The sequence below is a fragment of the Condylura cristata genome, unplaced genomic scaffold, assembly GCF_000260355.1.
Source record: "Condylura cristata isolate star-nosed mole 26May11 unplaced genomic scaffold, ConCri1.0 scaffold00006, whole genome shotgun sequence".
NCBI lineage: Eukaryota > Metazoa > Chordata > Mammalia > Eulipotyphla > Talpidae > Condylura > Condylura cristata.
The window spans coordinates 14500288-14527674 of record NW_004567107.1 but is presented as its reverse complement, the minus strand read 5'-3'; the positions used below and the strand labels follow the sequence as shown (position 1 = coordinate 14527674).

Sequence of the window (27387 nt, the reverse complement as noted above, 5' to 3'; positions counted from 1 at the left end):
TGTGACACACACGCCCACCTTCTGGGCCTCGTCCTCACCCACAAACAGACCTAACGCCAGTTACCTTACTGAGTTATCCTAAAAACCAGGCCGCCAGGGTCAGGGGCCCTTTTGTCTCCACTCGACCTTCCCCATTCAACACATCCAGCTTTTATAGAATCAGATTAGTGAGGACTTCATAGATTTTTATTGTGCTCTCTCTTGACACTGGAGCTTTGACAGGTGAGCTCCAGACACAACTGATGTGCTGACAGGATTTTACGTTCTAGTGCCATAGGACACCCCAGGTTCACCCCCACACCTTCCCTGCCTAGACCAACCACTACCACTAAGCATCCTGGTTCCTTCAACTTGGAGAACAGTATTGAAAAAGCTGCTATGTCTCTCCCTCTAGCCCTTCTCCATGGAGAGAGCGAAGAAATACGTGTATATATATTAACTCACACGCATTTTTATTTATGTATTCCTATGTAAGTATATATAAAAATGAATCTATTCCTCTGAGTAATCCAGAAATATCAGTGGGCCACTAAGCCACAAGGTTTATCCCATCTTTCTGCTTTTCTTACTTGTAAGTTTTTCAGAGTAAGAACCTGGCTCTCACTATTTCAAATATAGTTTGTGATTTTTTTTTCAGCCCTTTTATACAAATGAAGCAGTTTTGGAATTCCGAATCCATATCGTTTTGAGGGGAAAAAATGCCAGTTGCGCGTAGGGTCTGTGTCCTACCCTACGGGGTCGGTCAAAACAACATTTCTCGAAATCACTTTGGTCAGCTGCTTTCTTCTCTGCTCCCGTTCAGTGTGGTTACGTGAGTCATTTGTAATCTAGTTGGATTCCTTCGCCTGCCTCCCATCCATCCCCACACATTCTGTTCCATTTTTTAAAATTTATATATAGTGAATTGCACTCTGTGGTGTACAGATTTTGACAAATGCACACTCATCACTCCAGTCTGGTGAAAAAACCATTTCCTACATCTTTTCTCCACATTGAGTTCTTTGTATGTTCTTGACACACGTCCTTTGTCAGAAATATGATTAGAAACTATTTTCTTCTCTGAATCCGTGGCTTGCCTTTTCATTCTCCAAAGGTATATCTTTTGCAGAATGAAAGTTTTTAATCTTGATAAAGCCCAATTTGTCAATCTTTCTTCCGAGGACCATGCTTGCTTTTGGTGTCCAATCTAAAAACTGCCTCACCCAAGGTCGTGCACATTTTCCGCTATGTATTTTCCTGGAAGCATTATGAGGTCATGTTTCACTTTTCAGTCCATGAGCCATTTTGAATTAGTTTTCATATATGGTGTAAGGCTCAGGTTGGGAATCATTTGTTTGCCACACAGACATCCAAACGTTTCAGCATCATTTGCTGGAAGCACTAGGCTTTCGCCATTGAATCGCCTTTGCGCTTTTGCCAAAAATCAGTTGGGTATGTATTTGTGAGGGGTTATTTTTGGAGTCTCTTCCACTCCAATGATCTATATGCCTATCCTTTCACTAGCCACCACTCTATCCTGCTTTCCTGCAGCCTTATAGTACGTCTTGAAATAAGGCACCGAGTCTCTGATTGTGTTTGTTTCAGAATTGTTTTATCTCCTCTTCTTTGTCTTGCCACTTAAAAATTTAGAATAAGCTTATAAATATCTACAAAAAGACTTACTAGGATGGAACTGGGATTGCAGTGAATCTAGATCAAGTCAGGGGGACCTGACAGCTTAATATCGAGCCTCCCTATCTATGAACACCAGTATCTCCCCACTTACTTAGGTCTTTTTATGTTTTATAGTTTTCATCATACAAATACTGCACATATTTTGTTTTTTATACCTTAGTATTTTGGGGCAATTCTCTAAAGTAGATTGTTTATATTAATTTGAACTCCATCTGTTGATTGCAAAACCTGTATGATTGTTTTTATACTTGATTTCATATGCTAGCTACATCATTTTATTTGCTAAACTTACTTTTCAGTTCTAGGAGCATTTTGGTATAATTTTCTACATATATATCAGTGTCTGTAAATAGAATCACTTCTTCTTTTCAGATCTATACGCCTTTTGTTTCCTTTCATTGACTTATATTGAGTACAACTCCTAGTATGATACTGGATAAGATCGCTGGAAGGAGACATTTTGCTTTATTTTCATCTTATTAGAGGAAGGTGTCATTTTTCATCATTCGTGTGCATTTACAGACTTTTGTAGATGCCCTTCATTTCAGGTTAAAGATGATTCCGACTTTTGATGAGAGCTTTTATCATAAATGGACAGTGAATTTTGTGAACTTCTTTTTCTGATCACGTAATTTTTTTTCTTTTATTCTGGGCACTTACATTAATTTTTCAGATTGAACCCATCTTGCAATTCCTTGGATGAGATCCACTTGAACATGCAATATATTCACCTATAGGTTGGGGGCTTTGATTTGCTAATCTTTTGTTGAAGGAGATTTGCATCTACATTCACAAAGAATCATGGTCAGTTGTTTTCCTAGAGTGTGTCTGGCTGGCCTTGGTATTACATGATGCTGGACTTCAAAATGAAGAAGCTCCGCTCTTCTTTTATTTTTAGGAAGAAATGGCATATTATTTCTTCCTCAAATGTCTGAAAAGAGTTCATTAGTGAAAGCATCTGGGCTGGGCGTGAGCTTGCATTTGGGGATGGTGTTTAACTACAAATCCATTTGCCTTGACACCATTTCAGGTTACCCTATTTTTCTTTCTTAAGTGTCAGTAGTTTGTGCCTTTCGAGAAATTGCCCCACTCATCTGAGTTGTAAAACTTATAGACAGATTTATTTGTAAAATGGCATATTATCTACATTTTTTTTAACTGTCAGGGATGATATACATATTGAAATATCGAAACAGTATTTTTTTAATCTTCATAGGACTACCTAAAATCAGTCACAACCCCAGATTAAAATACTCTTAAAGAGCCTCCCTGGTGGTGCAAGAGTTAAGTCTCAGCTCTATAAAGCTAGCCACAGCCACTGCAACAAGAGTTCAATCAACCCCCCTGGCACGGGGCTGACCCACATGGCACAGCAGACCTCTCCTGACCTCTCCCACCGCGCCCCTCAGCAGTGTGTTTCAGTACATCTGCCTGTTCTGCTCCCCACTCTATCTTTAGTGAATCTTCTTCCCCCCACACACACACCTCTGGCCTGTATCCCAGTTCTTCCATGCATAAATAAATCTTTAATAAAAATCAAATACTCCTAAAGACCCCTCGTTAAACAAGTAATACATGGTACACACTCTTGGCCCCACCAAGAACAAACAGAAGGTGGCCTTGGAGAGTTTGTTGGGCTATTTCCCTCTCCCAGCAGAACTATTTGGGGGAAGCCTGCAGCCACCTTCAGCAGACCAGTTCAAAGTGCCTGATACTGAAGGGGCTTTGCAGAGACCTTCTGGTGACCCTCAGCCAGACCTGGGCCCTCCCTCTGGCCACCGGTCACCTGTGTAAAATGGAGAGCTGAGCCTGGGATCTGTGTGCGTAGACTGGTTGCTGCCATGACACCCTCCCCCCCCCAACCCCGAGGGAGGAGTTGGGGGTGGTACCCTATGCCCACAGAACACCTCCCTGCCCGCCCAGCTGCCATTCAACTTCCTTCTGCAGGCAGGCAGTTATCTCTGAGGGAACGAAAGGGCATGAGGGCTCAACTCACATCCCAGTGAGCACATAAACCATGGAGGCCTCGTAGCAGGACTCGTTTCTCCAGCACAAACGCTGGCTCCGTGCTGTGTTCAGGTCCAGATGCAAATGAAACAGAGGCCAATCTTGGAGCTGTGGAGTCAGAACCCCGAGACTCAGGAGAGTCTTGGCCACGGTCATTCCTCTAAGAAATCTTTCCCAAATGCCTAATACTGTGTCTGCCACTGTCCCAGGCAGGGAGATGCATCGTGTGTAGAACGCTCCGTCTCTGCCTCATGTAGTCACGATGTAGGAGAACAGCTAGTTATTAAATTAAGTCTCCAATTTAGGATGCCATCAGGAACTCCTAACTCCCTGAGCTGTCCTGAGGTTCACAGGCAAACAGATCACTTCTTCCCTTGTCGGTGTCAGCAGAGGGGTGCTGGCTGGGGAGACAGACCCCGCAACAGCCAGCCCTCGGAAGGGTCAGCCCCAGCCCAGTTACCTGCCCACAGACGCTGACGGACAGCGTGGGCTCTGCGGTGGGGGGAGGGGAGCCCAGCACACCCGACAGACACAGAGCAGGGTAACTTCAATACAAGATCGTAGCAATAACAAAGGAGAACAATAGCAACTTGTCCTCGTGATCACTGAGACGGAGCTGCTCTGCTACCCAGGCGGGCCACATCCCACCGGCATAGCCCAAGTAGCACAGTGGTGACCCCAAGGGTGTAACCTTAGGGGAACAGAGAGCTGTTCCAAGGAACCCCAGCCAGAATATCAGCAAGGACATGGGCCCTCCACTCTGGGATGGTCTGAGGTGCTGGGTGGGTGGGGTCAAGGGCAACAGTGGGGTTCACAGCCTCAGTGTTGCCTGTATGTCCTGCTGTTTCCTCTCTGAAATGTTTTGATATTGGGTCACAGAGGGGTCCTGAGGAGGTGGAAGGGCAGAGTGCATGACCTCCGAAGGGCCTGAAGGCTAGGTCCGGGTTCCTGTGCGATCCTAAGCAAGCTGCCGCATCTCTCTGAGCCTTAAATGGTTCTTCTAATGCCTACCACGGCGGGATTCACTAAGAGTGTTTCTACAGTGTTCAGCACAGTGCCTGATTTGTAACAGCTGGCTAATAAAAAGCAAGTGTTATCATCATTATTATTTTTAAATGTCAGTCAACCTCCACTGTCCTTAAAGAAACAAACAGTATTTTATGGTTTATTCTTCCGAGGGCTTTGAGGCTGAGAGCAGGTGTAAAGGGATAAGAGGTCTAAAGATAAATGCTGAAGGGTGTGTCAGCTCTTAACCTCCAGGGTGGAAAAGTCCTCATCCCCAAAGGGTCCCCAGGGTAAATGTGGGCCCAGCCTGACTGCCTCCTCAGAGCTTCTCCTTGCAGCAGGGTTGAACCTGCCCCTCTCCTGGGCTCACAGGGGGCTAAGTGAAAGGCAGGAAGCCAGGAAAGGCAGCATTTTCACCCTGGGAAAGCGTCACAGCAGCAAGAGCCCTATTTACAAATAAAGCCTGTTCTTGGCTCCTCCACCCACACAGCCAACCCCCTTTATTCCATTTCAATGTGCCTAATTCCACTGAAAGTGCATTGGCAATAAACAGAATTAATTAGTCCTGGATGTCCATGTGAATGGAGGCAGGTGTTAGCTTATCCCAGGGACCTTGGAGGGGGAATATAATGGCAGGGAATATAAAATGCTTTACTGCAGTGGGGACTGAGGATGGAAAGGACTTTACTGAGGGCGGGCATTTTATGAGCAAATAAAGCCTTTGATTGCCTGCAACAGAGAGGTGAACTAAAGTAACTGGGAAACTTCTATGGAATATTTTTCCTCTGCCTTGTTTCAAAATGGAATTCGTTTTATTGTTGCTATTTCCGTGATTATGAACGGAATACTCACTCCATCCAGATGCTGCATAAGATGTAAAGAAGAAAGTAAAAATCATCTATAATCTTGCACCTCGAGATAACCATAGTTGACATTTTGGTGAGGTGGGGCTGGCTGTTTCTCCGCACATATTTTTACATAACAATGAATTAGATATGTGGTTTTGCAACCTGTGTTTCCCACTTAATAACAGACCACGGGCATCCTTCCATATCAAGACTTGCAGATCTCTCGAATTACCTTTTCATGCCTGCAGGGCTTTGGGTAAGTTACACGCCCTGTGGGATCTGGAACTGTCCTCATGGTCAGCCAAAGCCAGCACCTTCATCCCACCAGGCTTTCTGAGTTCAGCCACACTGAGCTCTCCTTGATCCAAGCACAGCTCTTTCCCACTTGGGGGACTTATTAGCATTTGCTGCTCTTTCTGCCTCAAAATTCTCATCATTTTCTTCAGATAATTTTCTTCTCTTTTTTCAAATTCCAATGGAAAGACTTCCTCCTCCAGGAAGGCTTCCCAGATAACCAACACCAGGGTTGGGCTCCCCCTTTTGTACACTCACTTGGTTTCGTGTGCTTCACCATCCTGGGATCTGTCACAATTGTAATTCAGCAAACAATTGTATAATATCTCTCCTTGTCTTTGCACTAGAAAGGACAAGACCGAGTCCACCCTGCTCAGCTTGTAAGCTGCAGGGCAAGCCCAGCGCCCGTACGCAGGCGCGACCAGTATACATCTGCTCACTAAGCGGAAGGGAAGGAGAGGCAGAGGGGCACCTGCCTGTAACGCCCACATCCCCTCTCCCTCCATACCAAAGAGGGACCTGCCAGAGGGTGACCTGTGTGGTTATCACTTTGTGGGTATGGGAACCTACATCGAAGGAGAATGGAGAAAGTTTCTGGTACCTAGGCACCTGTAGCTCTCTCTGTCCAGGAAGATGGGACACGAGAAAGTCTCAGAGATCAGCTAGCTCAACTGTTCAATCGCTCTCTGTCCAACAGGGAGAGTGAGATGCAGAGGGGGAATAAATATGTCTATCCTCACTTAGCTCACGAGTGCCACGTCCTAGGGCTCCTGCCCTCTCCTACCCAAGGCAACCCCCGTCTCTGAGGGCCTGGGTTCGAATTCCAGCTCTGGTATTAGAAAGAATTTGACCTTTAATACAAGGAGGCTGTTTCTTCAGCTATAACGTGGAGATACGACACCTGCATTGTCACTGGAAGGCAGTGGAGCCTAGAGGTTAATACATGGCCTTAGAGTGCACCTGTCGGGGTTCAAATCCTCACTGTAGCGCTTCTTAGCTGGTGACTGGACAAGCTGCTTAGCATCACTCCTGAATCTGCCACCTGTAACGTTAGGGATAAGAAGGCTCCTTTTTCGTATGTTGTTGCAAAAATTAGATAAAATAACACAATGTGAAGCATTGAGGACTGTCCCAGACATAGTAATTACTTAGTAATTAATTACATAGTAATTACATAGTAAGTACTTAGTAGATAATAAGAGTTAACACCTGTCAGAAATGAGGAAAAGACAGGTGCGTGTGGGGGAGAGGGAGGGAGAGGGAGAGAAGAGAGACGCCACTTAGGTTGTCACCCAACATACTCTCTCAGCAAGACCAGAGGAAAAGTGCACCCAGATCTCAGAAAGAGGAACAGCTAGTCCCCTCAAACACAAATGGCCTATTTTCATCTGACAAATGTTTCCAACCAGCTTCCCTTTTTGCACTGGCGGCCAGGAAGCTCAGAGTCAAATCTGTGTCCAGTGTGTGGCTGGCTCTGCAGGCCCTCACAGCAGGTGTTCTGGGAAGACCCTCACCTCGCTTCTCTTTCTCTCCACCTTGAAAATTTCCTACTTGTTCATTTAAAAAGCATCTTAACTGTGTGTTTAGGAATGACCTTCAATCTTTTCTGAATTTCTTAGGGAAAAAGAAATAGAACTAGAACAGCATCCAGTCAATGTGGTAGGCTGTGGTAGGCTGCACTGGACAGTATCCTAGAACAGAAAAAGGACCTCAGTGGGAAAAGAGATCAACTCTGAATGACGCTTGTAGCTCGTTTAACGGTGTGGCCCAGTGTTGGCTTCTCAGTCTTGACAAGTGCACCTGGGTCATGTAAGATGTGAAATTAGAGGGGTTAAAGGACACACAGGAACTTTCTCTAAAATTATTCCCAAATTGGCACATTTATTAAGCCAAAATCTGCACAGACAATACTAGGAGACGATTTCCTCTTGGAGCTGCAATAAAGTATCATCTTTTCTTCTGAGAACACAGCGTGCCCAGGGACCCAGAGCAAAACAAGGCAGGCCACCAGCACCTGCACACCTCTGTTCCGGTGAGCAGCCCGGGGTGCCAGGCAGTTCTTGAACCCTCCTGTACGGAAATCCAGTCGGGCCTTCTATTGGCTGCACCAGTAGAGCAGGCTAACAGAAGAACCTGCTCTCACAGAGGTGCTGGGAGTTTGCAATAATTTAATGATGGGAGAGACAGGAGCCTCAGCCAGCCAGGGGGCTCCAAAGATGGGGCGGCTTCCAATAACACATCTCTCAGCTTGAAGGCGGCGCCTCTGAGAAGCTGCAGACTTCTCACTATGTCTTCACGTGACAGACGGGCAGCCGCTCTCCCCACCTGTGAGGCCCCACCCTCAGGCCCAGTCACCTCCCAAAGGCCCTGCCTGCAGCACCATCAAACAAACTCCACAGTTTGGGGTTTCAACGTAAGGACTGGGTGTCAGCACACAAACGGTGAGCCCACGCCACAGACACTCAGTAAGTGAACCTCATATTAATGCCACCGGGACTTCCTTCCTCTTCTCATGGTTCCCGAGAAAGAAATGTTACTTATTTATTTATTTGATTACCTGGGAAAGAAAGGGCAGCTCAGTAGGGCAGAAGGACTCCCCAAGGTCACAGAGTTGTTAAAGCAGAAGCAGCCAGGCTGGCGGGGAGGCCAGGCTTCCTGACTCCAGGCGCAGAGCTGGCATCACTGCACCAGGGCACCTGGTTCCTACGAGAGCCTAGCGGAGCCCCCAGCCTGGACCCCTCCAGTCAGCTGCCCCGGGGACGGAATGGGGCGGCGCTCAAAGCCTTTTGCCTGAAAGACTCACTCTCAGCTTGTGCCCACGTCACCTGTCACCTGTGTTCACACCCCAGGCTCCTTCAGGGCACCCCCTTTTTCTCCAGCCCCTTTACCCATTACCACCTCCCTCATCCTGTCAGCCCAGGTCAAATACACCTGTGGCCATTGGTACCTCTCCCTATCATGCCCCTTGGCATCTGACTCAGGTATAGCCCAAACACAGTCTTTTTTTTTTTTCCAGGTCATCTGGATCCTGGTCCAGTGTCCTTGACATTGCCCCCAACGCTCTGATCAAGTCCCGGCCCCGCCTGGCAGGCCGTACAACACGGCCGGTCAGATGGGCTCCGGTCCTTCTCTGCCACCGTGGGCTGTGTGACCGTGGGGAAGTCTGTCCAGACTCCCTAGGCCTCAGATCCCCTCACTGGGAAATGTGGGTACTAACAAGCCATCCCACAGGGGAGCCTGAGGGTTCAGCAGAATGACAGGTGTGAAGTCGGTTGTGAAGACCCAGCACACAGCTCTCTCAAAAATCTGAATTAACATTATTTCAGTCATTGCTGGTTGCCCTGGACTGAATGCCAGCCCTGGAACAACCCAGTTCCACCCCTACCCAGTTCTCAGCTTTTTCTCCTCTTCCCTCTCCGCCTGCCATAATAAACCCTCAAGTCAAGGCCATCACAGGCCATCCGCAGTGTTTGCAAAACAGCAGCCCTGAAGAGCCAGGCTGGCCCGCTGCCCAGCACCACGTGGGAGGCTGCCCTGCGCTGAGAGCCGGAGCGCTTGGGGGGCAGGAAGGGGAACAGCTCCTGCCGCTCACCCTGAGCTGTGACCAAGAGGCACGGATCAGGGAGGGCTGCCGGGTGGGGTGCTGCAAACACCAATGGAAGGCCCACGGGAACCAGCTGCAAAGAGCCCCAAGGCACAGATCGGTCCCGCCCTTACCCGCAACATGTCGCCCTGGCACCCCATCCCCTCTGTGGGAATCAGGCCCCTCACCTTGAGCCCACTGCTCTCTGCTTCGGAGTCCGGGTCCACACCCGTGATGTAAATGCCCAGACCGTACTCAGCTCCCCCTCGGATGGTGAGGCCCAGGGAACGTCCATCCCCCAGCACCAGGTTTACCTGCAAGAGGGAGAACAGACAGCATTTGGGGGCCTGGAGGAAAACTTCAGAGGGCCACAGGCTGCTGAGATCCGCCCACACCCTGAGGAGCAAAGAGAGTTGGGCCTGCAAGCGCTGCAGGAACATTCTGCCCTCGCTCTGACTTGCTGACTTCCACAGGCTGGAACAGGCTGTGCAGATGTGGGCAGGCACAGGTATTCTGGACTACCTGAGCCCCCCACTCTGAGCCAGGCCAGAGGACCCCTGGGGCCAGCTGAGGCCTCTGCAGCGATGACTTCGCAGCCCACGCTTCCCGCCACATCATTACCAAGCTGATGCCAGGGCACAGCATCACTGGTCTGACCATACTTGCGGCAACACAGACTTATTATCTTAAGGTTCTGGAGGTCAGAATGACGGTCACTGCTGTCCTTCCAGAGGTGCTCATGGAGAACCCCTTGGCCCTCTCTAGCTTCCAGAAACCACCTGCAGTCTTCGGCTCATGGCTCCTTCCTCCACCTTTACAGCCACAGGGGAGCATTTCTAATCACATCACCTTCCCTGTCCTGATCCTCCTGCCTCCTGCCTCCTTCCTCAAAGGGCAGTTAGATTAACTGGTTAATCCAGGAGAACCTTCCCCCTCAGGAGGTTTAAATGACCGTCCCAGGGCAGTCCCTTCGGCCATGGAAGGTGATAAGGTAACAGGCTCGCAGGAGGTGGTAGATGCCTGTGGTCTTGGGGAGTCGTTCTGTCTCTCGTGAAGAAGGTGGCACAGGCACACTCCTGTAAGCCTCTTCCAGGGGACTCAGGCCTCAGAGTCCACGCCTGGGAGTCCAGCCTCAGGCAGCGGCTCCTAGAAACATGACTGCCAAGTCCTGAAGACTGAGCCAGGGAAGGAGGGGAGATGGGTGTGCTGGGAGCAGCAGCTCATACAGGAGCTCAGAACAGGCTGCCCTGGAGTCAACCTCCAGGTGCTATTTGGCTGGAGTATGAAGAACAAAGTGAGGCTGGCCCATGGGGGCGGAGGAGGATATAAGCCAGGCTCAGAAGTCAGAGCTTTAGGCAGGAGCTACCAGCAGACATGGATTTTACCATATCTATTGGGGAAGGACTATTGGGGAAGGGGGCTGCAGGGAAAACGGCCTTCTTCTAGCCCTTCTGAGAGGTTACAGGGGTGGAGCAGGCAGAGCTAAGCCAGTGGGAGTCAGTGGGCAGCTCCAGTCTCCAGCTCCCTCCCTGCCCAGCAGAATGAATCCCCCTTCTCCATGCTGCCCCCTGGGGGTCTAAACAAGCTGGCCTGGCCTGAGGCCTCCAAACCAGGGGTCAGTGACCTGGAGTCAGTCCCACCCCACCTGGTCCCTCTAGCTCCATGGCAGAAGAAGAGGTGGAATGGGGGCAAGGGGAGCCCAGGAACGCACAGATGGCCTGTCTTCTTCAGCAGCTTTCTCTGAATACTAAGGATGGAAACCAAGCTCTCGCCAGCCCGCCACCTCCCCATAAATCCTTTACATGGGAATAAAAAGGAGTCTTTATCACAGAACTGTAATAACAGGCCTATCAACCAAGGGTAATCGGACTCTATCACTTGCTGGAAATTCAACCAGCATTTGGCAGGACACAAAATTCATCTGCGGAAAGGACACTACGCCGTGAGCGGCAACCTGACACCATGAAAGGAGCCCCACTCCCACGAGCAGCATAACGGTGACCCTAATAGCGGCGCATTAAATGAGCTACCAGCCTGCAAATGCAAGGAGAGGTTGTCACATGGAAGACAACTAGCTAGTGGCATGAGCCAGTCATAGAAAGACAAAGGTGGTTGTTCCTCTCACACAAGTTATGGGGAGCAGTCACATCTGAACAGAAAGTGGAGGACTGGATGCTGCAGGCTGGAGGGAGGAGGACTGGGGGACTGCCATTTCATTTTGGGGTACGATGAGGAGACTGGTTACCGGCAAGATGAACGTGCATCCTACCGTTGACCTAGAAACTTAAAGGTGGTCACGTTGCTCCAGTTTATGGGATGTGTATTTTGCCATAATTTAAACAAACAAACAAAAAAATTTAGCAGACCTTAGTCCCACCATCTCCCTCCTAAACCATTTCTCCAGGTTTTCAAGATGGGAGGGCCAAAGGAGGTCACACTCCATTAACTCTAGTTCCCCAAGAAGGAACCCTAAAGTCTAAAGCTGAGACCTGGCAACTTGGATGAATGTCACCTCCGAGGAGAAGCAGAGCAGCAGGGACACAGAACACGCCTTTTTCTTCCTGGAGTGTGAGGGATCAGGTGCCAGCCCCCTACCCAAGTCCAAACAGAAATGCCAACTTGGGAAGTGGCTGGTCAGGTCTTCTTCATGACGTTGCAAAGAGCAGGGTGTGCGTGGGTCTGCTCAAGGACAACCTCCATTCACACCCAGCAAACATTTGTTGAGCGTCTACCATGAACTGGGCCTGGGTTTTCATTCAGCCACTCAGGTCATAAATACAAACTGCCGTGCCAGGCACTATGGGTATACCAGGGCACAGAATCAGAATGCTTAGCACCACAGAGATCACATGGTATGGGGAGAGTGGGCTTGATCACTGTCTCCATTTTAGAGGAGGAGACCAAGGCTCAGAGAGATATGTGACTTGTCCTGGGTCACACGGGCAACAAGTGGCGAAGCCAGGGTCTGAGCCTGGTTCCACTGTCTTACTGCCCCTGCCACACCGGTGCTCTATTTAACCTCCCCATCAAATGCTTTATCATGCCAAAGGTTCACCCAGCATGGGAAGCTGGAACACTGAACAAACTGCTCCCTGTTCTCCTCTGAGAATAAGGCCGTGACTTGAGCATGAGTAGCTCTGATTCCCAGAGTCATATGTTCTTCCCTTCTGTTCCTTCCCTCAGTCTCATGGAGAGGTCCTCACACTTCAGTGCAGAGAAAGGCATTCCAGGAAGGGCTACAAAACTGAAACCAGTTTCAGTGGACAATTTAGGGGGTTTCCCAGGTAATTTTGCTACATGGGTGATTTTTACATCTCTGTTGCCATGAGAACTCATTTTGTTAGTGGAGTAGCCCAGGGATCTGGTGCTGCCTGTCACTTATAGAGGCCAGAAAGTGGACACAGCAAGTGAATCTATAATCACTTTGATTTTTCAGATCCCTGCCCTCTCTTCCTCCCTAAGCCCCTATCAATTTCCCTAAGGCAGGTCTCCACTAGGGTTGGATTAGGGTTTGGGAGTCTGTTCAGCATTATCTGGAATAGGAGAAGATGAAACCAGGCCACTGGAGAGAAGAGAGTCGAACCCAGGGAGCTGGAAGTGAGTGCTCCAGAGACATTTCCCCCGGCCCCCACAAAACAGATGGGGGCTTTCAACATGGGAATAGTTCGCATAGCAGGTAGAAGGTTGAGATCTGTGGCCTGGCTGTTTCCTGTCTCCTGAGCTATCGGGGTCTTCCTGGGAGGATGAGCCAGTCTCTGCCCTTTGCTACACCATGCACAGGGCGCCTCATCTCCTCCCAACCCTCCCACCTGGTCCAGCCACGAGGCCCTTCCCTCTAAGGCTTGAAGATGAGGACTCAATCCTATCTCAAGGCCTTTGTATGTGCTGTCCGGGACTTTGAGCCCCCAGAATGGCACAAGGAGGCTCCTTCCTCTCCAGGAGTTGGCACAGAAGCTGTCTCCTCAGAGAGGCCTCCCTGACCATCTCATGTGAAGCAGTGTCTCCCTCCCATCATTCTCTATCTGCTCTCCTGGCTTTATTTCTGCCCATCAGTCTTCCCTCTCTCAGTTATCTTACTCGCCCATGCTCATTTCTAGATTATTGTCTTAACTCCTCCATGACCTCCAAGCTCACTGGCAGGTTCCCCAGGACAGGGGTTCAGCTCTCTTTTCCATTTCTCTCTGTTCCCACCTCCCAGGACCGAGTCAGGAATGGATTTGTGGACGATTTGTGGAATGGATTCTGATTGCCGCAGTGCTCCGCTGGGTCTCAGATTCCTCATCCATTAAATGCAGATAAGGGCCCTCCCTGGTGGCGCAGCGGGTTAAAGCACAGCACTGAGAATCTGAAGCCGCTTCCGCATGAGTTCGATTCCCGCCTGCCTCCTGCTCAGGAGGAGACCACATGGCGAGCCAGACCTCTCCTGACCCGCCCGCTGCTCCCCTCAGCGGTGTACTTCGTCGATCTGCTTGTTCTGCTCCCCACTCTGTCTCTGGTGAAGCCTCTCGCCGCCCTTGAGCCTCTGGCCTGTACCCCAGTTCTGTATGAATAAATAAATAAATCTTAAAAAAAAAAATGCAGACAAGGAGTCCCTCCAAGAGGACCCAAGATGATGGTGTGAGCACAGAGCCCAGCAGGCGGCCAACAGGGCCAGCAGGCAGCAAGCTCTCCTTCAGTCCTAATTACCACTCTGCATCAAGCCTTGCATGGGGAAGGGACCCCAGGAAACAATAAAGCGAGTTCCCCTCTCAACCCTGGAAAATGACTCCAACGCCACAGGCAGCTCCAGATTGCCAACAGCAACATCCCCTCTAGGGGCAGAGGCTGCACGCCCACCCCCATCCCCAGCGCAGCCACCTTGACCCTGCCAGCCAGGCAGGCTCTGGCCTCCTTTCCCGACGAGCTATCCGCTGCCTCTCGGCTGGCACAGAAGCTGCCTCCTCTCTGCTGTGTCCAGCATTATCGACGTTTGAGCAAAGAATACAAAACACATTAAATAAATGTTACGGTCTTATTGACAGAAAAGGAAAGCTGAGGAAGAGTGTTCAGAGGGAAGGCATTTGGCTGGGAGCCCCAAGCTATGTGGCCTTGGACTGGAGGTGCAGAGGTCCTCAAACACCCAGGGGCAGTGTGCAGGAATCACATCCCTGGTCCCAGGTGCAACCAGGGGGCACAAAGCAAACAGTATCCAGATCCAAGTTCAAAATACCCAGCGGCCACCTCTCAGTCTTTTTTTTTTTTTTTTTTTAAAGAAATAGCCAAGGACTAGGGTGTAAACAGGGTTCTCTACAGGGTTCATCTGTCAATGTCCCTGACCCCCTTCTTCAGGTCACAACACGCCATGTGCTTTGGGCAACCCTGCATTCCTGCCCCCCACTTGCTGATCCTGTCAATCAGAGTGCCCATCTCTCCCACCAGCCAATCAGGTGCTCCCTCCACACCCTTCCAGTAAAATCTTACTTTGCAGTAAAACCAGGACCAGTTTCTGTTGCTAACTGCCCAGACCCACAAAGCAGGTTTCCTGGGGAGCCCTGGCTCCTGGCACCTGCATGTGTCTGGGTCCAAATCACTAAGAAGCTGAATCCCATCTAATTTGTATTTGTATTTTATTTTTTTAATTATAATTTTTGAATGCAATAACCTTTGTTTACAACACTGGATATGATTTAGGGGCCCAAGGGCACGCCTCGTAAGATGTCTATTACCACACCGCACCACCAAAGCCCCCACAATCTTCCACCATCACCCACTAGTTCCCCTTCCCCTTTGAGTGTCCACCCTCTCTCACCCTTGTCTGCTGGAACACGGCAGCCAGATTTCTAGGGTGTGTTTTGATTTAGTTTTGCTCTTCCTTTGTTTCTTTATTCCTTTGTTTCTTTATAGTCCACACATGAGTAAAATCATCTGGTATTTGTCTTTCTCCATCTGACCTCTTTCATAGCCCTAATCCCTTCCAGCTCTTTCCATGTTGCCAAAAATGGCAAGATTTCATCCTTTTTATATAGTATATTTAACTTAAAAGGAAGTGCTGTGTGTTCTCTCTCCCCCCTTCAATTCTCTGCAGCGTGGGGGCCTATCGGGTGTGCCCCTCTTTCAGCCAACAGAAGGGGGCAATATCCTAGATGATGACCATAGTAGAGGGGCCCTGGGCCCCAGAATAAGGCGGGCCCAGAGCTGCCTGCTGTCCTGGACTGAGTCCTCTGTTCTGCCAGCAGGAGAAATTGACCTGTGTTATTTAATTCACAGTATTTGGCTCTTGTTTGCAGTAGTTTACCCTGCATCATATGAACTGCAACCGTCAAAAACAGAAAAAAGGAAAGCCATTCCCTGAGGACTTCAGGGAGAAAAGGAGGACAGGGCCCCCACAGAACCAAGCGCCTTCTTCTAGCCTCCAAGAAGCTGCCCTGGACTGGACCTGGCAAGGAGAATGTGGCCTCAGGGGCCAGCCTCTCTCCACCAGCTGGCGCCCGGGACCAAAGCAACTCACCTTTTTCTCATCCCCGCCTTGCAGGAGGTGCAGGGTGCTCCTCCGGCCCCCCTCTCGCTGTCTCAGTGCACTGCCGTGGGGCTGGGGCAGGCCGGAGGGCGGGGAGATGCTGCGGCCTTGGGGGTCCACCCAGGTGTAGATGTGGTTGGTGACGTAGCCTCCGGGGACACGCCCCGCTGAGTACACGGACAGCACCAGCTTCTTGGAGCCCTTGAGAGCCTACAGAGAGAGGGATACACGCGTTAGCAAAAAGAAGCACCCCCTGACCCAGAACTTGACCCTCCACTTGGAGGAGATCAGTCCCCAATTCTCTTTTTGTTTCTAACCATCTGTCCTACCCCCACGTTGAAGGGGCTCAAACACAAGAAATCTGATCTCCTAGCATACCTGTGCACACCTGTGTGGAGCAAGCTAGTGACTAGCGTCCTTAGCAACGCCTACCCGCCATCGGGGACTTGGCTCTTAGGGGCCCCACTTCCCCCAACGCGGGGCTCCCAGTGCCTAGGCTGTGCATGTGCTCCATGTGGCGTCCACTGAACACCTGGGTCTGGAATGGGAAACAGAGGGTGCCTACGTGCTCAGTCTCAGTAAAAGCCCTCGCGCTGCGTGTCTGATGGGCACCCCGGGCAGGAAACACGTCACACGTGTTGCCACACTTCAGGGCTGGGAGGACCGGACGCCTCCTGTGTGCAGGCGCGGGGAGAGGGCTGGAAGCTTAGGCTGCAGACCCCAGACCCGCCCTCGCGCCTTGCCTGGAGCATTTGCCATGTGTCCTTTCGCTGTAAAAACTCAGCTAGTGCTGAGTATAACTCTATGGGCAACCTCGGAGTCCCTCTAGTGTCACGGACCTGGGGGTGTTTCTGGCGACCCTGGTAAGATACCAAACAAGGGAGTCAAGAGATAAAACATGAATCGTAGAGATTCCTTAACACCCAGAAGGCCTGGAAATGTCGGTCACTGCTGAGTATCAGCGCTGCTTTACTTCCTGAACGCTTAAAGGAAGCCAGTCTTGTGAGCGGAGGGTCCCTTGGTGCTAGTGAAGAAAACAGAGGAGGAGAGCTACCTGCCCACACACTCGGGAGGGAGTCTCTCTCATAGAGCCACTAATTCTGGGGAGAAACCACCGTTCTCCACATTTCCAGACTGGAGATGCTTCGAAGGATCCTAAGAAGAGCTAAATTCAAGCTGTGCTGTGCCTGGAAGCAAACAGCCGCCATGTTGCTTTCCCACAATGCACCTGGCATGGAACCGAAGTCAGATTAACAGCAGGCAGGTCCCCAAACCCGGGAAACTTGAGTAAACAGAGTACCTACACTTACAAAGATTCACACCGCCCTTAAAATCATGCTAAAGTCATTGTAAAGAGTTTGTGATGCCTTTGGTATGTTTTAATGTTAAGTGGTGTCAAAGGACAGAAATCACGTGTGATAATAAGATCTTAGTTATGGTAAGAAAAGCAAACAAAACAGGATGATTTGCCAAGATACATGCTTCTGGCCATTGAGGCAGAACTATGTGATCATTGTTAGGTTCTTCGTCTTTTCCCAATGTTCTAGAATGAGGGTATATTGCTTTTAATATCAGAAAACATCGACATGTCTTAAAGAGGGGCGTGGGGTACTGCTCTTTGCTATAAGTTCCCCCAAACTTGCCTGAATCTGCTGCATTTGGTTCTACTAATGATCCAGTACTCTTGATAGACTTAAGGGGTCAAGGGCTGTGCTTCCAAGGACCATGGGGAGCCCGGCTGGGCAGGCACTGCCCGAGGAGGACACTCTGACATTTGAACCTCTCCTGGAGGAGGAACAGTGAGTCGGAGGCACCTGCTCCCTCAATTCCACGGCTCAATGCCAGTCCCCAGAGTAGGGATAATGAGGGGATGGCGGCGTTCCAAAATTCTGCTTTTAAAAAAGACTTCTGAGAAGATGAGCAGGGAAAGATTTGCAGTGTTCTTTTAGTGTGTCTCAGGCCTCCCCTGATAGAACAATGGGGGGGGGGCGGTTCGCCACTGAATTTGAGCTGCAAGATGGGAAGGCCAAGACCTAGTGGTCATCTGCAGAGCAAGCGGTACTAGCAGCATCACCAAGACTATCACTCCTCCAAGGGAGTCTCCTGACCCCATTTCTCTGCTGCTCCCTCCTCTATGGGGGGCTGGTTGCTGCTTAGATGCTATGAGTCTGTCTTTTCCTGCCTCTGCTCACTCCCAAGACAGACTATGAGTCTGGGCCCCGTTGCTCATTGGACAGGGTTTACTAAGGACGTACTATGTACAAAGCCTGCAGAGAACACAGAGGGCAGTCTGACTCTTGCAGCCTGGCACACAGTAGGTCATCATGATGCCCACAGCTTAATGTGAGACAAAGCCCCACCTCGCATATAGTTATAGTAGGTCCTCACAATGCCCATGGCTTAGGGAAGCAAAGCTTCACCTAGCACACAGTAGGTCTCCATGATGCTTGCAGCCTGGTGAGAGAACAAGGTTTTGTGCGGCACACAATGGGTCCTCAGAAAAAGTTGACTTGATTAGGTGAGAAAGAAAGTAAACATGACCTTCAAAGAAGCCATAACAGCCACAGACATCACTTTACTCATCTGATCTGAAAGGTTAAGTTTGAAAGGAACAACGGATGTGAGCGGAAAGAACACAGACCACAGAGTCCTGCAGGATGGGATGTAGTTGCACTTTTTCTTGGACCAGCGTCTTCCTGCTCCAGCAGCGCACATGAAGGAACAGCGCCTACTGCTCAGGATGGAGTGGATTCAAGGACACCACACTAAGCAGCTCCTGAGCCATTGCACACAGTAGGAGCTCAGCAAGCCCCACCACCCACTCCCCTCTTCCCAGATCATCTGAATGGAGAAGGAACACTCGATGCAGAAAAGCACAATCCAAGGAGTTTAAAAAGAAGGTGGAGAGAGATTGAAAAGCAGTGCACGGAGCGCAATTTGTATTCTGTATTCTGAGTCGCTGGCAATAGTGGAATTCTCTTGGTCAGTTCTATAAATAGACAGGCAGCAACCTTGAGCCTGAGGGGAGGTTAATGCCTTTGATGAGAACACCACCACGAGCTGGCACTGCAGAGAGCCCGGGAGGTCAAGGAGCCCCCACCTGCTGCCTGGCCCCGGTGTTTCACAGACGGGGCCCCTGGGAACTGAGGAGGAAAGGGACGTGAAGGCTCCAGGTAGCAGAGGCCCAGTCCAGAGGCAGAAGCTCGCCCTGGGCAGGCCACATCCCCCAGCCTGCGGAACCTAAGAGTCACTTAAGCTTAGACCACTCTGGAGTCTCTGAGATTGGCTCCTTTGGGGGGATAAGTATGGGTTTTCAGTGGGTCTTTGGAGAAAAAGCAAGAGCGTCACCATCCCCTGCCATCTTGCTTTTCTGTCAGGATTCCCAAGACAGTGCTTCCAAGTCTGTGGTGCTCAGAACTCAGGGAGTATGAGTGGGTGTTTGTTAGGGAGGAGGCGGCAGGGGCCTAAGAAGCCAGCCCTCACCTTATTGTTCTCTTTTCCTCATGTTTACAAACAGCCACTTGCTTATTTTCAAGGGTGGGCCTGAAAGGAGTCAGTTCTTCCAACAGGTTGGTGACTGTCACCCTACTCGCCTTCCTCCAGCTTTCCTCACTGCTCACCACTGCCACCTTGAGCCCCGAGGCTCAGGTCATCCAGGTGGCGTGCAGTTGGGTATGGCTAGGTGCACCAGGCCATTCTCCCCTCAGAAGAGCCAGCCACTCCCTCACCAGAGCGCGATTCCAAAGCAAGCAGCCTCGGGCAGCTGGACAGACTAGAAAGCAACTGGCTGCTTGCAGACCCAGGCCCTGCTGGCTGCTAGCTGACCAAGGCTCCGGCCTCCTCTCACTGAGCCTCGCTTCTGCCATGTGGCAAGGAGCTGGTTGGATACACTGACTGTTAAGGTCTCTCTGGCACAGGCTGCTTTAAGCAGAGTCTATATTTACCCAGGTACCACAGGTCAGGCACCTGGGGACGTGCAAGGATAGATAAGTAGGCCTGCTGGCTGGACCCAACTCCTGGGCCTGGGGAACTCTCCTCAATTTCCCTCACAGACACACTCAGAACCATGCTGACCCAGTTGCTACTAGACCCAGAACCTGATCCAGACAGAACCTGGAGGCACTGAGACTCCATCTCAATAGGAGGGCCTAACAGAGTTTAAGAAAACACCAGAAGGGCAGAGCTGGCAGGAGTACATGCCAGCTGAGCATCGTAGTGGGTAGCTGGAGGCCTGCAGAGGGATGTGAGGGTCGGAGAGACACCCTTTCTGGGACCTCGGCTGGGGTCCCTGCTCTATAGCCAGCTGCTTGCTGGTGGTGAATCGCACCCAACCATGACCTTAACACACCTTGCATTCTCCACCAGTATATGCTGTGTGGGTGACTTCTGTCAACCACACCTCTGACTGCTGTGGCAACCTGCAGGGTCACCCAGACTCCTGAAGCACTTGCCTATTAGCTATGCCACCTCCCACACATTACTGAATCTCTCTGTTCATCTGTTTCTCTCCTATGGAAGAAAGATCATAACCCCACTCCATTAGCACAGAGCTTATCACTTAGGATTGGCTGGGCCAGGGCTCAAAATAAAGATCTAGGGGAGTCCAGTAGATACCTGCTCCCATTCTGGCCCTCCCCCATGTTTATGGAGAAACTCACCTGGGGGCTGGTTTGCATCCTACCAAGTCAGATCATGGAAGAATCTCAATCTGACCCAACAGATGGCATCACTAAGATTCTATCCATCGCCAGATGACTATTCAGGCAGCACGTTATGATTATGGGGATGTAAATTATATGTGTATGTCTTCAAACTTAATAACTTGCTACTTGGATTAATGCTCTCAGGAGGCAAATTTGCCTCACTCAGCTTTTCAGTGTCAACACTGAAATCCCAAAATCACAGACAAGGCTGACACAATTCTCTGCTGGGCAGAGGACTGAGAAAAAGCCGGGAAGGGGCCAGAGAGGCTGTGTGCTAACACAGCAGATGGGACTGTGCTCCTGGACTCAAAATCACTCACCACAGGATGAGTAAGAAGTGGGCCACAAGGTCACAAGTCTATCAGACTACTGTCCGCAGGAGCGTGAACGGAAGTGTTCTGGAAAACCAGTGAGGACTTATGATGAGTCATCCAGCTTTATTTCAGGGCACAGACCTCAACAGGCAAGTTTTCTCAGGAACAGAGACAGGAAGGGGAGCTGGACTGAGACCTAGGTTGGTGGTAGGAGGAGAGGGCAATGTTCCCCTGCTCTCCGAAGTCCCACCTTGCCTGGCTGGGGCTTTAGAATAAGCCACACTGGGCACTAATCTCAGCTCTGCTGTTGACTTGCTGTGTGACACAGAGTCAATCACCTAATCTCTCTGTGCTTGTTCCTGCCTTTAAAATGCATCAGCTGCAAGGATTATTGAAGACGATCTAAGCTGCATGTAGCGCATGGCACAGAGTCAGTACTAAATGCCTGCCAATTCCCTCCCTGAGTCTAGCAACTCCTCCCAAACATGAGCCCCAGAAATTCTTTAGATCTCCAGTCTACATGCACACACATATATGAGCAACTCTCTCCTCTTCCTTCCTTCTTTCCACCTGTCAAAGCCCACCCTGCCATTAGCCCATACTCCCTCCTACCCACCCCATCTCTAGCAGTCAGCCCCTTTCCCACCACTTCCAGGAAGCCTTCCGAGATTGTGACTGACTCTACTCCTTACAGACCAGACTTGTAGGCTCTGCATCACCTCCACACCTCCTGTCTCCCAACACTAAAAGACAAATTCCTTGTGACACATTGCATGCTATTTGCTTTTTGCTCTCTCCCTGTTCCTTCTTATTCATTTGTCCACTCATTTAACTGGGTATTTCCTGAGCTTCCCATAAGCCACAGAGTTCCCAGGAATCTGCTTAAAATAGGCCACAGGAAGAAAAATGCACTAGACCAGGCCCAGGTGACCCAGGTGACCCTGGGCCCCCATCCTGTGCTGCTCCATCTGCCTGAGTGCACACACACTCGGCATGTTTGAGATTTGGAGAGAGAAGCAGAAGAGGGAGCGGCGGCACTGAGGCCCAGTTCTGGAGCCGGGCTGCAGGGATTCCAGACCCAACTCTGCCACCTGTCCACAGCAACTGTGGGCAAGTTACTTCACCATCTGTGCCCCAGTTCCCCAGGCGTAAGATGGGATAATGGTAGTATTAGCTCACGGGGCAGTTGTGAGGATGAAATTAGTTAAAATCCGTAAGGTGTTTCATTCCTGGAACATAGGTGTGGGTATTATTATCATGGAGAACCCAGTCTTGAACTTCCCAGCCACGGGGACTACATTTCAGTGTCCGTCTCTACCGTGTACGAATGAGTGGATGTACGTGAACAGAAGTACGCATGTCTGATATCACTACTTCATACTTCACTGTTTTCATCGTCATCTATTAATGTGAAAATGTGTATTTTGAGGGTCTCTCCACACCACTCAATTAAGCTCATTTCTTCCCACCCCACAAAGCATTCCCTGGCAACAATAAACCCCAACTACCCTTTTCTGCCAACTCAACAATGGTGTGATGAACACACTAATGTGTGTGCTCACTAGACTAGAGAAAAGTGGAGTTCCTGAGACGGTGGGCAGATGGTCATTTTTGGTTTGTTTCCTTGGGAGGGAGTCCTTCCGGGTTGTTTTTCCTCCAGGCCTGCAGGGTGCAGCACCTTGCCATCTGGATCTACCTAGCCCAATTCTCCCCACAGGTAGGGTCTGTGAAAGGGCTTCTGTGTGCCTGTTTGGGGGGGGGGGGTAGTGGTGGAGGGGGCAGGAAGAGGGGCCCTTCATTGGGTTCTTTCCCAAAGCAGCACTCACTGGTGAAGGGATCCACCCGCCTTCAGATTTTCTTCCACAGACTACAGAAATCTCCCACTTTGGGCAGGTCTTGCTTCATACAATGGACGAAAGTATTGCAAAGCACTAAAATAAAAAGGTGTCTTAGGAGCAGGGACCCCATTCTTCTGCAAGAATTTTCCAGTGGGAGGTATTGTCACTAGAAAGCCATTCCCAGAGTTTCACCTCTTCCTACCTAGGAGACTTTGGACGACTCACTGAAGCACTCCTGGCCTCAGTGTCTCACCCATTAAATGGAAGCATTGATGCTGCTCCCACGGCAGCATGCAGGCTGAATGAGAATGGGCCAGAGGGTTCACGCAAGCAGCCTGAGCCGGCTGGTGCATTGCAGGGGCTCAGCCAATGGTCAGTATGAGTTTGAGGACTGCAAAGCTACGGCGATGACCACATTGCTTATTCTTCCCTTTGCAGAGATCAAGAAAGAGACTCTAGGTGTGGATGAGGATAAGAGGCAGAGTGGGTTTGAATCTTGGACTCTCTCAAGTCATGCGACTTCCTTAGTGGCTCACTGGCTTCAGATAACACAAGGCCAAACAGATAGTTGGGCTTCATAGGATGGTCAAGGACAGGACAGGAGACCCGGGACTACAGGCTGTAAGCAAGCCAGAGCCTCTGGACTCTTGAACCCCAGCCAGAGCCAGGGGGAGCCACCCAGGCTGGTAAGGGCCTCCCCACTCAGCACTCCTCTACAGAAGACAAACATCAGTGACGTGATCTCTGCCCAGTGGCATATTTTAATATCATGAAAAAGTAAAGCCCTAATTATAGCTCTGTCTTCAGAGCTGCTATGCTCTACATCATGTTTTTATGTGTGTTAATTACCTCTAGCAGGGACCACTAACCGTAATGGCTTCCCAGCCACCGCCCCCAAGACTCCAAAATCAGGCTACAGGGCAACCTTTAAAAATGCAAGTGGAGGGCCTCTCTGGTGGTGCAGGGGTTAAAGTCTCAGTTTTATGAAGCTATCGTCAGCCACTGTAGCATGATCCTAGGCAGGGAGCTGACCCACATGGTGCAGCAGACCTCTCCTATCTTACCCACTGCTCTCCTCACCAATGTGTTCCAGTGGCTCTGCCTGTTCTACTCCCCACTCTGTCTCTGGTGAATCCTCTCACCCCCCCACACACACATCTGGCCTATCCCCTAGTTCTTGTATGCATAAATAAGTAAAACCAAATCTTTAAAAAAAAAAAAAAGTACAAATGGACATTACCTCTTCTCTGTCCCCAAGCTCAGTGCTTCTGACATAAAATAAAAGCTCCTGCTAGCTGGCCAGCCTCATCTTCTGCCACCAGGCCTTTCTAAAAGTGCTCCCAGTTATTTGCTAGTGCTGCTTCCTGTATATCTCAACATACTTGTATACCAGATTTCTTTATTTACCTTGTTCTCAATGGATAGAGAAGACAGGGGATGCTTCTGTCTGGGTTGAAGATGGATAAATAAATATTAAAGTTAGATGGTAAGTGATTCCACATGAAATGAGAGTGAAGAGAAGCAAGATAACTTCCTATTAAGCGACACCAAGGAGAGATTTCACTTCTCTGAAATATCAGTGAGTTCTCTAGGCAAATCTAAACAATGTATTCACCTCCTTTTTGCCTTGGTTGCCAGGAAGCTCAGAACATTTAAAATACTATGACTATTAAAGGCAACACACACACTTCCCAATATGATTTCTGATCTTTCTGCTTTTTTATGGTGTGCTCTTCAGGTTATGTTGCTCAATTATTTTTTTAAATAGAAAGAAATATTCAGTATACATATATGAACAGATATGTAATGGAATATGCAGGGTTAAGGTGTTAAATCCCACTTTTCACATAAGAGGTGCTCAATAAGATAACTGCCAGATGGATGAATGAGTGCTGAAGGATATCTCAGGGATTAGTTTCTCCAAGCAGTAGAAAGAGAGGTATTTTCACAGATGCTTAGACAAATGACTCTGCTTTCTCATACAACCTCTCTCCTTCAACAAAAGTCCAAAATTGTTAGTCTATATTCTTGGGAAATGTTGACGTGAGTAGAGAGTGGTATGCTAAGAATCCACTCAAAGCCTGAGGGCTTCACGGTGATGTCCCTGACACCTGTGTGTCCAGCGGAAGGCAGACACTGGGGCGAAGCTTGCCCACAATGTGGGCCATCTGCTCTGGCTCTTTGTGACCATGTGGCCTGGTTAGGCTTCTACATCCTGGGCTACAGAGCAGCTGTGTGAGCCCATCCGAGCCCCCAGCCCTGAAAGGATCAGGAAGCAATGTGTATACAAAGCAAAAGTGAAAGGAAGCCACCTGAAGAAAGCCCTGGGGAAATGCACTCCTAGGAATAAAGGCCCAGGAGAGGACAGAAATGATGAAGTAGAAGAATGGGAGGTTCTGTGGCTTCTTTCCCCCTCTAGGTATTCTTTACCGCTGTTTAAATTTGCCTTTAATTTGGGTCTTACAAAGAAGATTTTAAGAAATCAATCCTTGGTTCCCAAGGATTAGATCTCAAGGAATAGAGATCTTGGTTCCCTACATTCTGTCTGTCTGTCTGTCTCTCTCTCTCTCTTTTTTTTTGTTTTGAGTTTGACCTTCTCCAAAGTCTCGTTGTGAAGATACAGAAGGAAATCTTTGCTCTGGGGCTGGGGCTGCTGGGATCCAGGGCCCTGACATTTTAAAGCTCCTGTTCTCCAGTATCTTCACTTTAATGATTGGTGAGTTAAGACTGTGTGAAAAGGAAAAACACCAACAATCAAAGAAAGGGGGGGGAAATGTTCTTGGGGACAATGGTCTGAGAAATTTGCAAGAGTGACAGAGTGACCATCCCTTTGCAAAATTCACAAGATGAAGACAAAGCAGATTCCAGAGATATTGATTCCTTTTTAATGCAATTTTTCAATTCTCCGCAAAGCCTGGCTTTTAGTCTCTTGTAATTTAAGTAAATTGCTTTACAAATGTTCCTTTCAATTTTGTCTCTTGATTCTTTTCTTTTTCTCTTTAAGAAAGAACTAACAAGACTCTAAGAGTTATAAACATAATCACTTAAGATGGGGGTCACATGGAGTGTTTGGTTGTCTAGAATCGATGTCCACAGCACACCCACCCATCAGGAAATTGTTTACAGCAGTATCATTTTCTCAGTTCATGATGGGGGCATCTCCGTCAATGGATGGGAGCATTCTCCTTCCAGACTCTCCTTTCCTGTCCTTCCTCACTGTCTTTGTGGTCTCTGCTCTAAAGGGGATGGGCTTCTATTTTAACTCACCCCCAGACTAACAAATTCAAATCCAAGGTGAATGAATCAGCCATCTAACAACCTACTTAGCAGATGGCAGAAAGAGAAAGACTATGGATTTAATGCCATAGAAATAAAAAATGCTAATAATGAAATGGGCAAAGGCCATCAATAATCAAGTTATATACCAAAAATAAAATTACGTGTGTGTGTGTGTATATATATAGCTATTCACACATCGGCAAAGGAGTTCAACTTTGCTGTTTAAATTATGTAAATTAAACAGATCGGCAAAGTGGAAAAGAAATATAATACCCAGCATTAGTAAGGTTGGGAAGAATGAGGAACCTCACACACTGCTAATGTTGATAGGAAGGGCTGCTTGAAAGCAAACCTTTCCCAAACGCAACTGGCCAGCAGTTAACAAAGCTCTAAAAATATATCTATTCCCTGACCAGCCACCACCAGAAAGACAAAGACTGGGTGAAGGAACTGGTAGAGTTGCTCTTAAAGATTCACAGCAGGCGCTCTGCTCCCTGCTCTGTCTCTCACCCCCCACCACGCACTTCTGGCCTATACCCCAGTTTTTCTATGCATAAACAAATAAAGTAAATGTTAAAAAAAAGAAAAAAAGATTCACAGGCAAGAATGGTTAAAGCAGCAATAAGATTCATGGAGAAGAAACAAACTGTCCAACAGGAGAAAGTAACTAAATAAATCATGTCCTCCTTTGCAATATAACATAGTCATTAAAGAGTGTGTTCTAGAAACATTTATCAAGGTGTGAAAACATCACTGATGAAGAAGCAGGCTTGATGACTGTTCAGAACAGGAGTTTGGAGAAAATTCCCAACATAGAAGTCCACAGGTAGGCACCCAGGTTGGGAAGCCAGAAGTCCAGTTATCAGTGGTGATTATCCCTGGATGGAAGGGGTTAGCAATGATTTGGTTTTTTCCTTTGTGTTTTTCTGGAATTTCTACGTTTTCTAAATTTAGTCCCTATCTCTAATGTCGTTAACACACACACACACACACACACACACACACACATTTCCTCTTAAAAGCCCAGGCAGACGCCTCTGCTCATCAAGTTTCCTAAGAACCCAATGAAAGTGCCTTTTACTGTCCAGTCTGAGACAGCATTGACAGCCACCAGCCACTGATATGAGGCCGAGGAGACCCAGTTCTGACCCTGCCCACCCAGCAGACAGTGTGGATGGTTTCAGCGAGGCCATGTTCAGTGAGATTTCTGACTTCATAAGTCACAGGTCTGTCCTAAGGGGGTGGAGCTGAGGTGACAGTTATCTAATTTGGAAATGCCCATAGATAATGTCTAAAATAAAAACCTGGCCAAGGTGGGGACATGGTGAGGAAGCCAGTGGCGGGGG

General features: G+C 49.1%; 1 protein-coding gene across 6 annotated transcripts in view; it reads right to left on the bottom strand.

Annotated features, from left to right (window-relative positions):
• The window catches only part of DFNB31 (deafness, autosomal recessive 31), a 70973-nt gene that overhangs the window by 30806 nt on the left and 12780 nt on the right, over positions 1–27387 (bottom strand). For 5 of the 6 annotated variants that reach the window (XM_012721421.1, XM_012721422.1, XM_012721425.1 and 2 more), the window contains exons 2-3: positions 15899–16117; positions 9600–9725 (exon numbers count right to left, since the gene is read on the bottom strand). In XM_012721421.1, the coding sequence (XP_012576875.1) occupies positions 9600–9725; positions 15899–16117 (345 nt within the window). The remainder of the gene's footprint in view (positions 1–9599; positions 9726–15898; positions 16118–27387) is intronic. The other variant, XM_012721424.1, reaches the window with a different exon arrangement.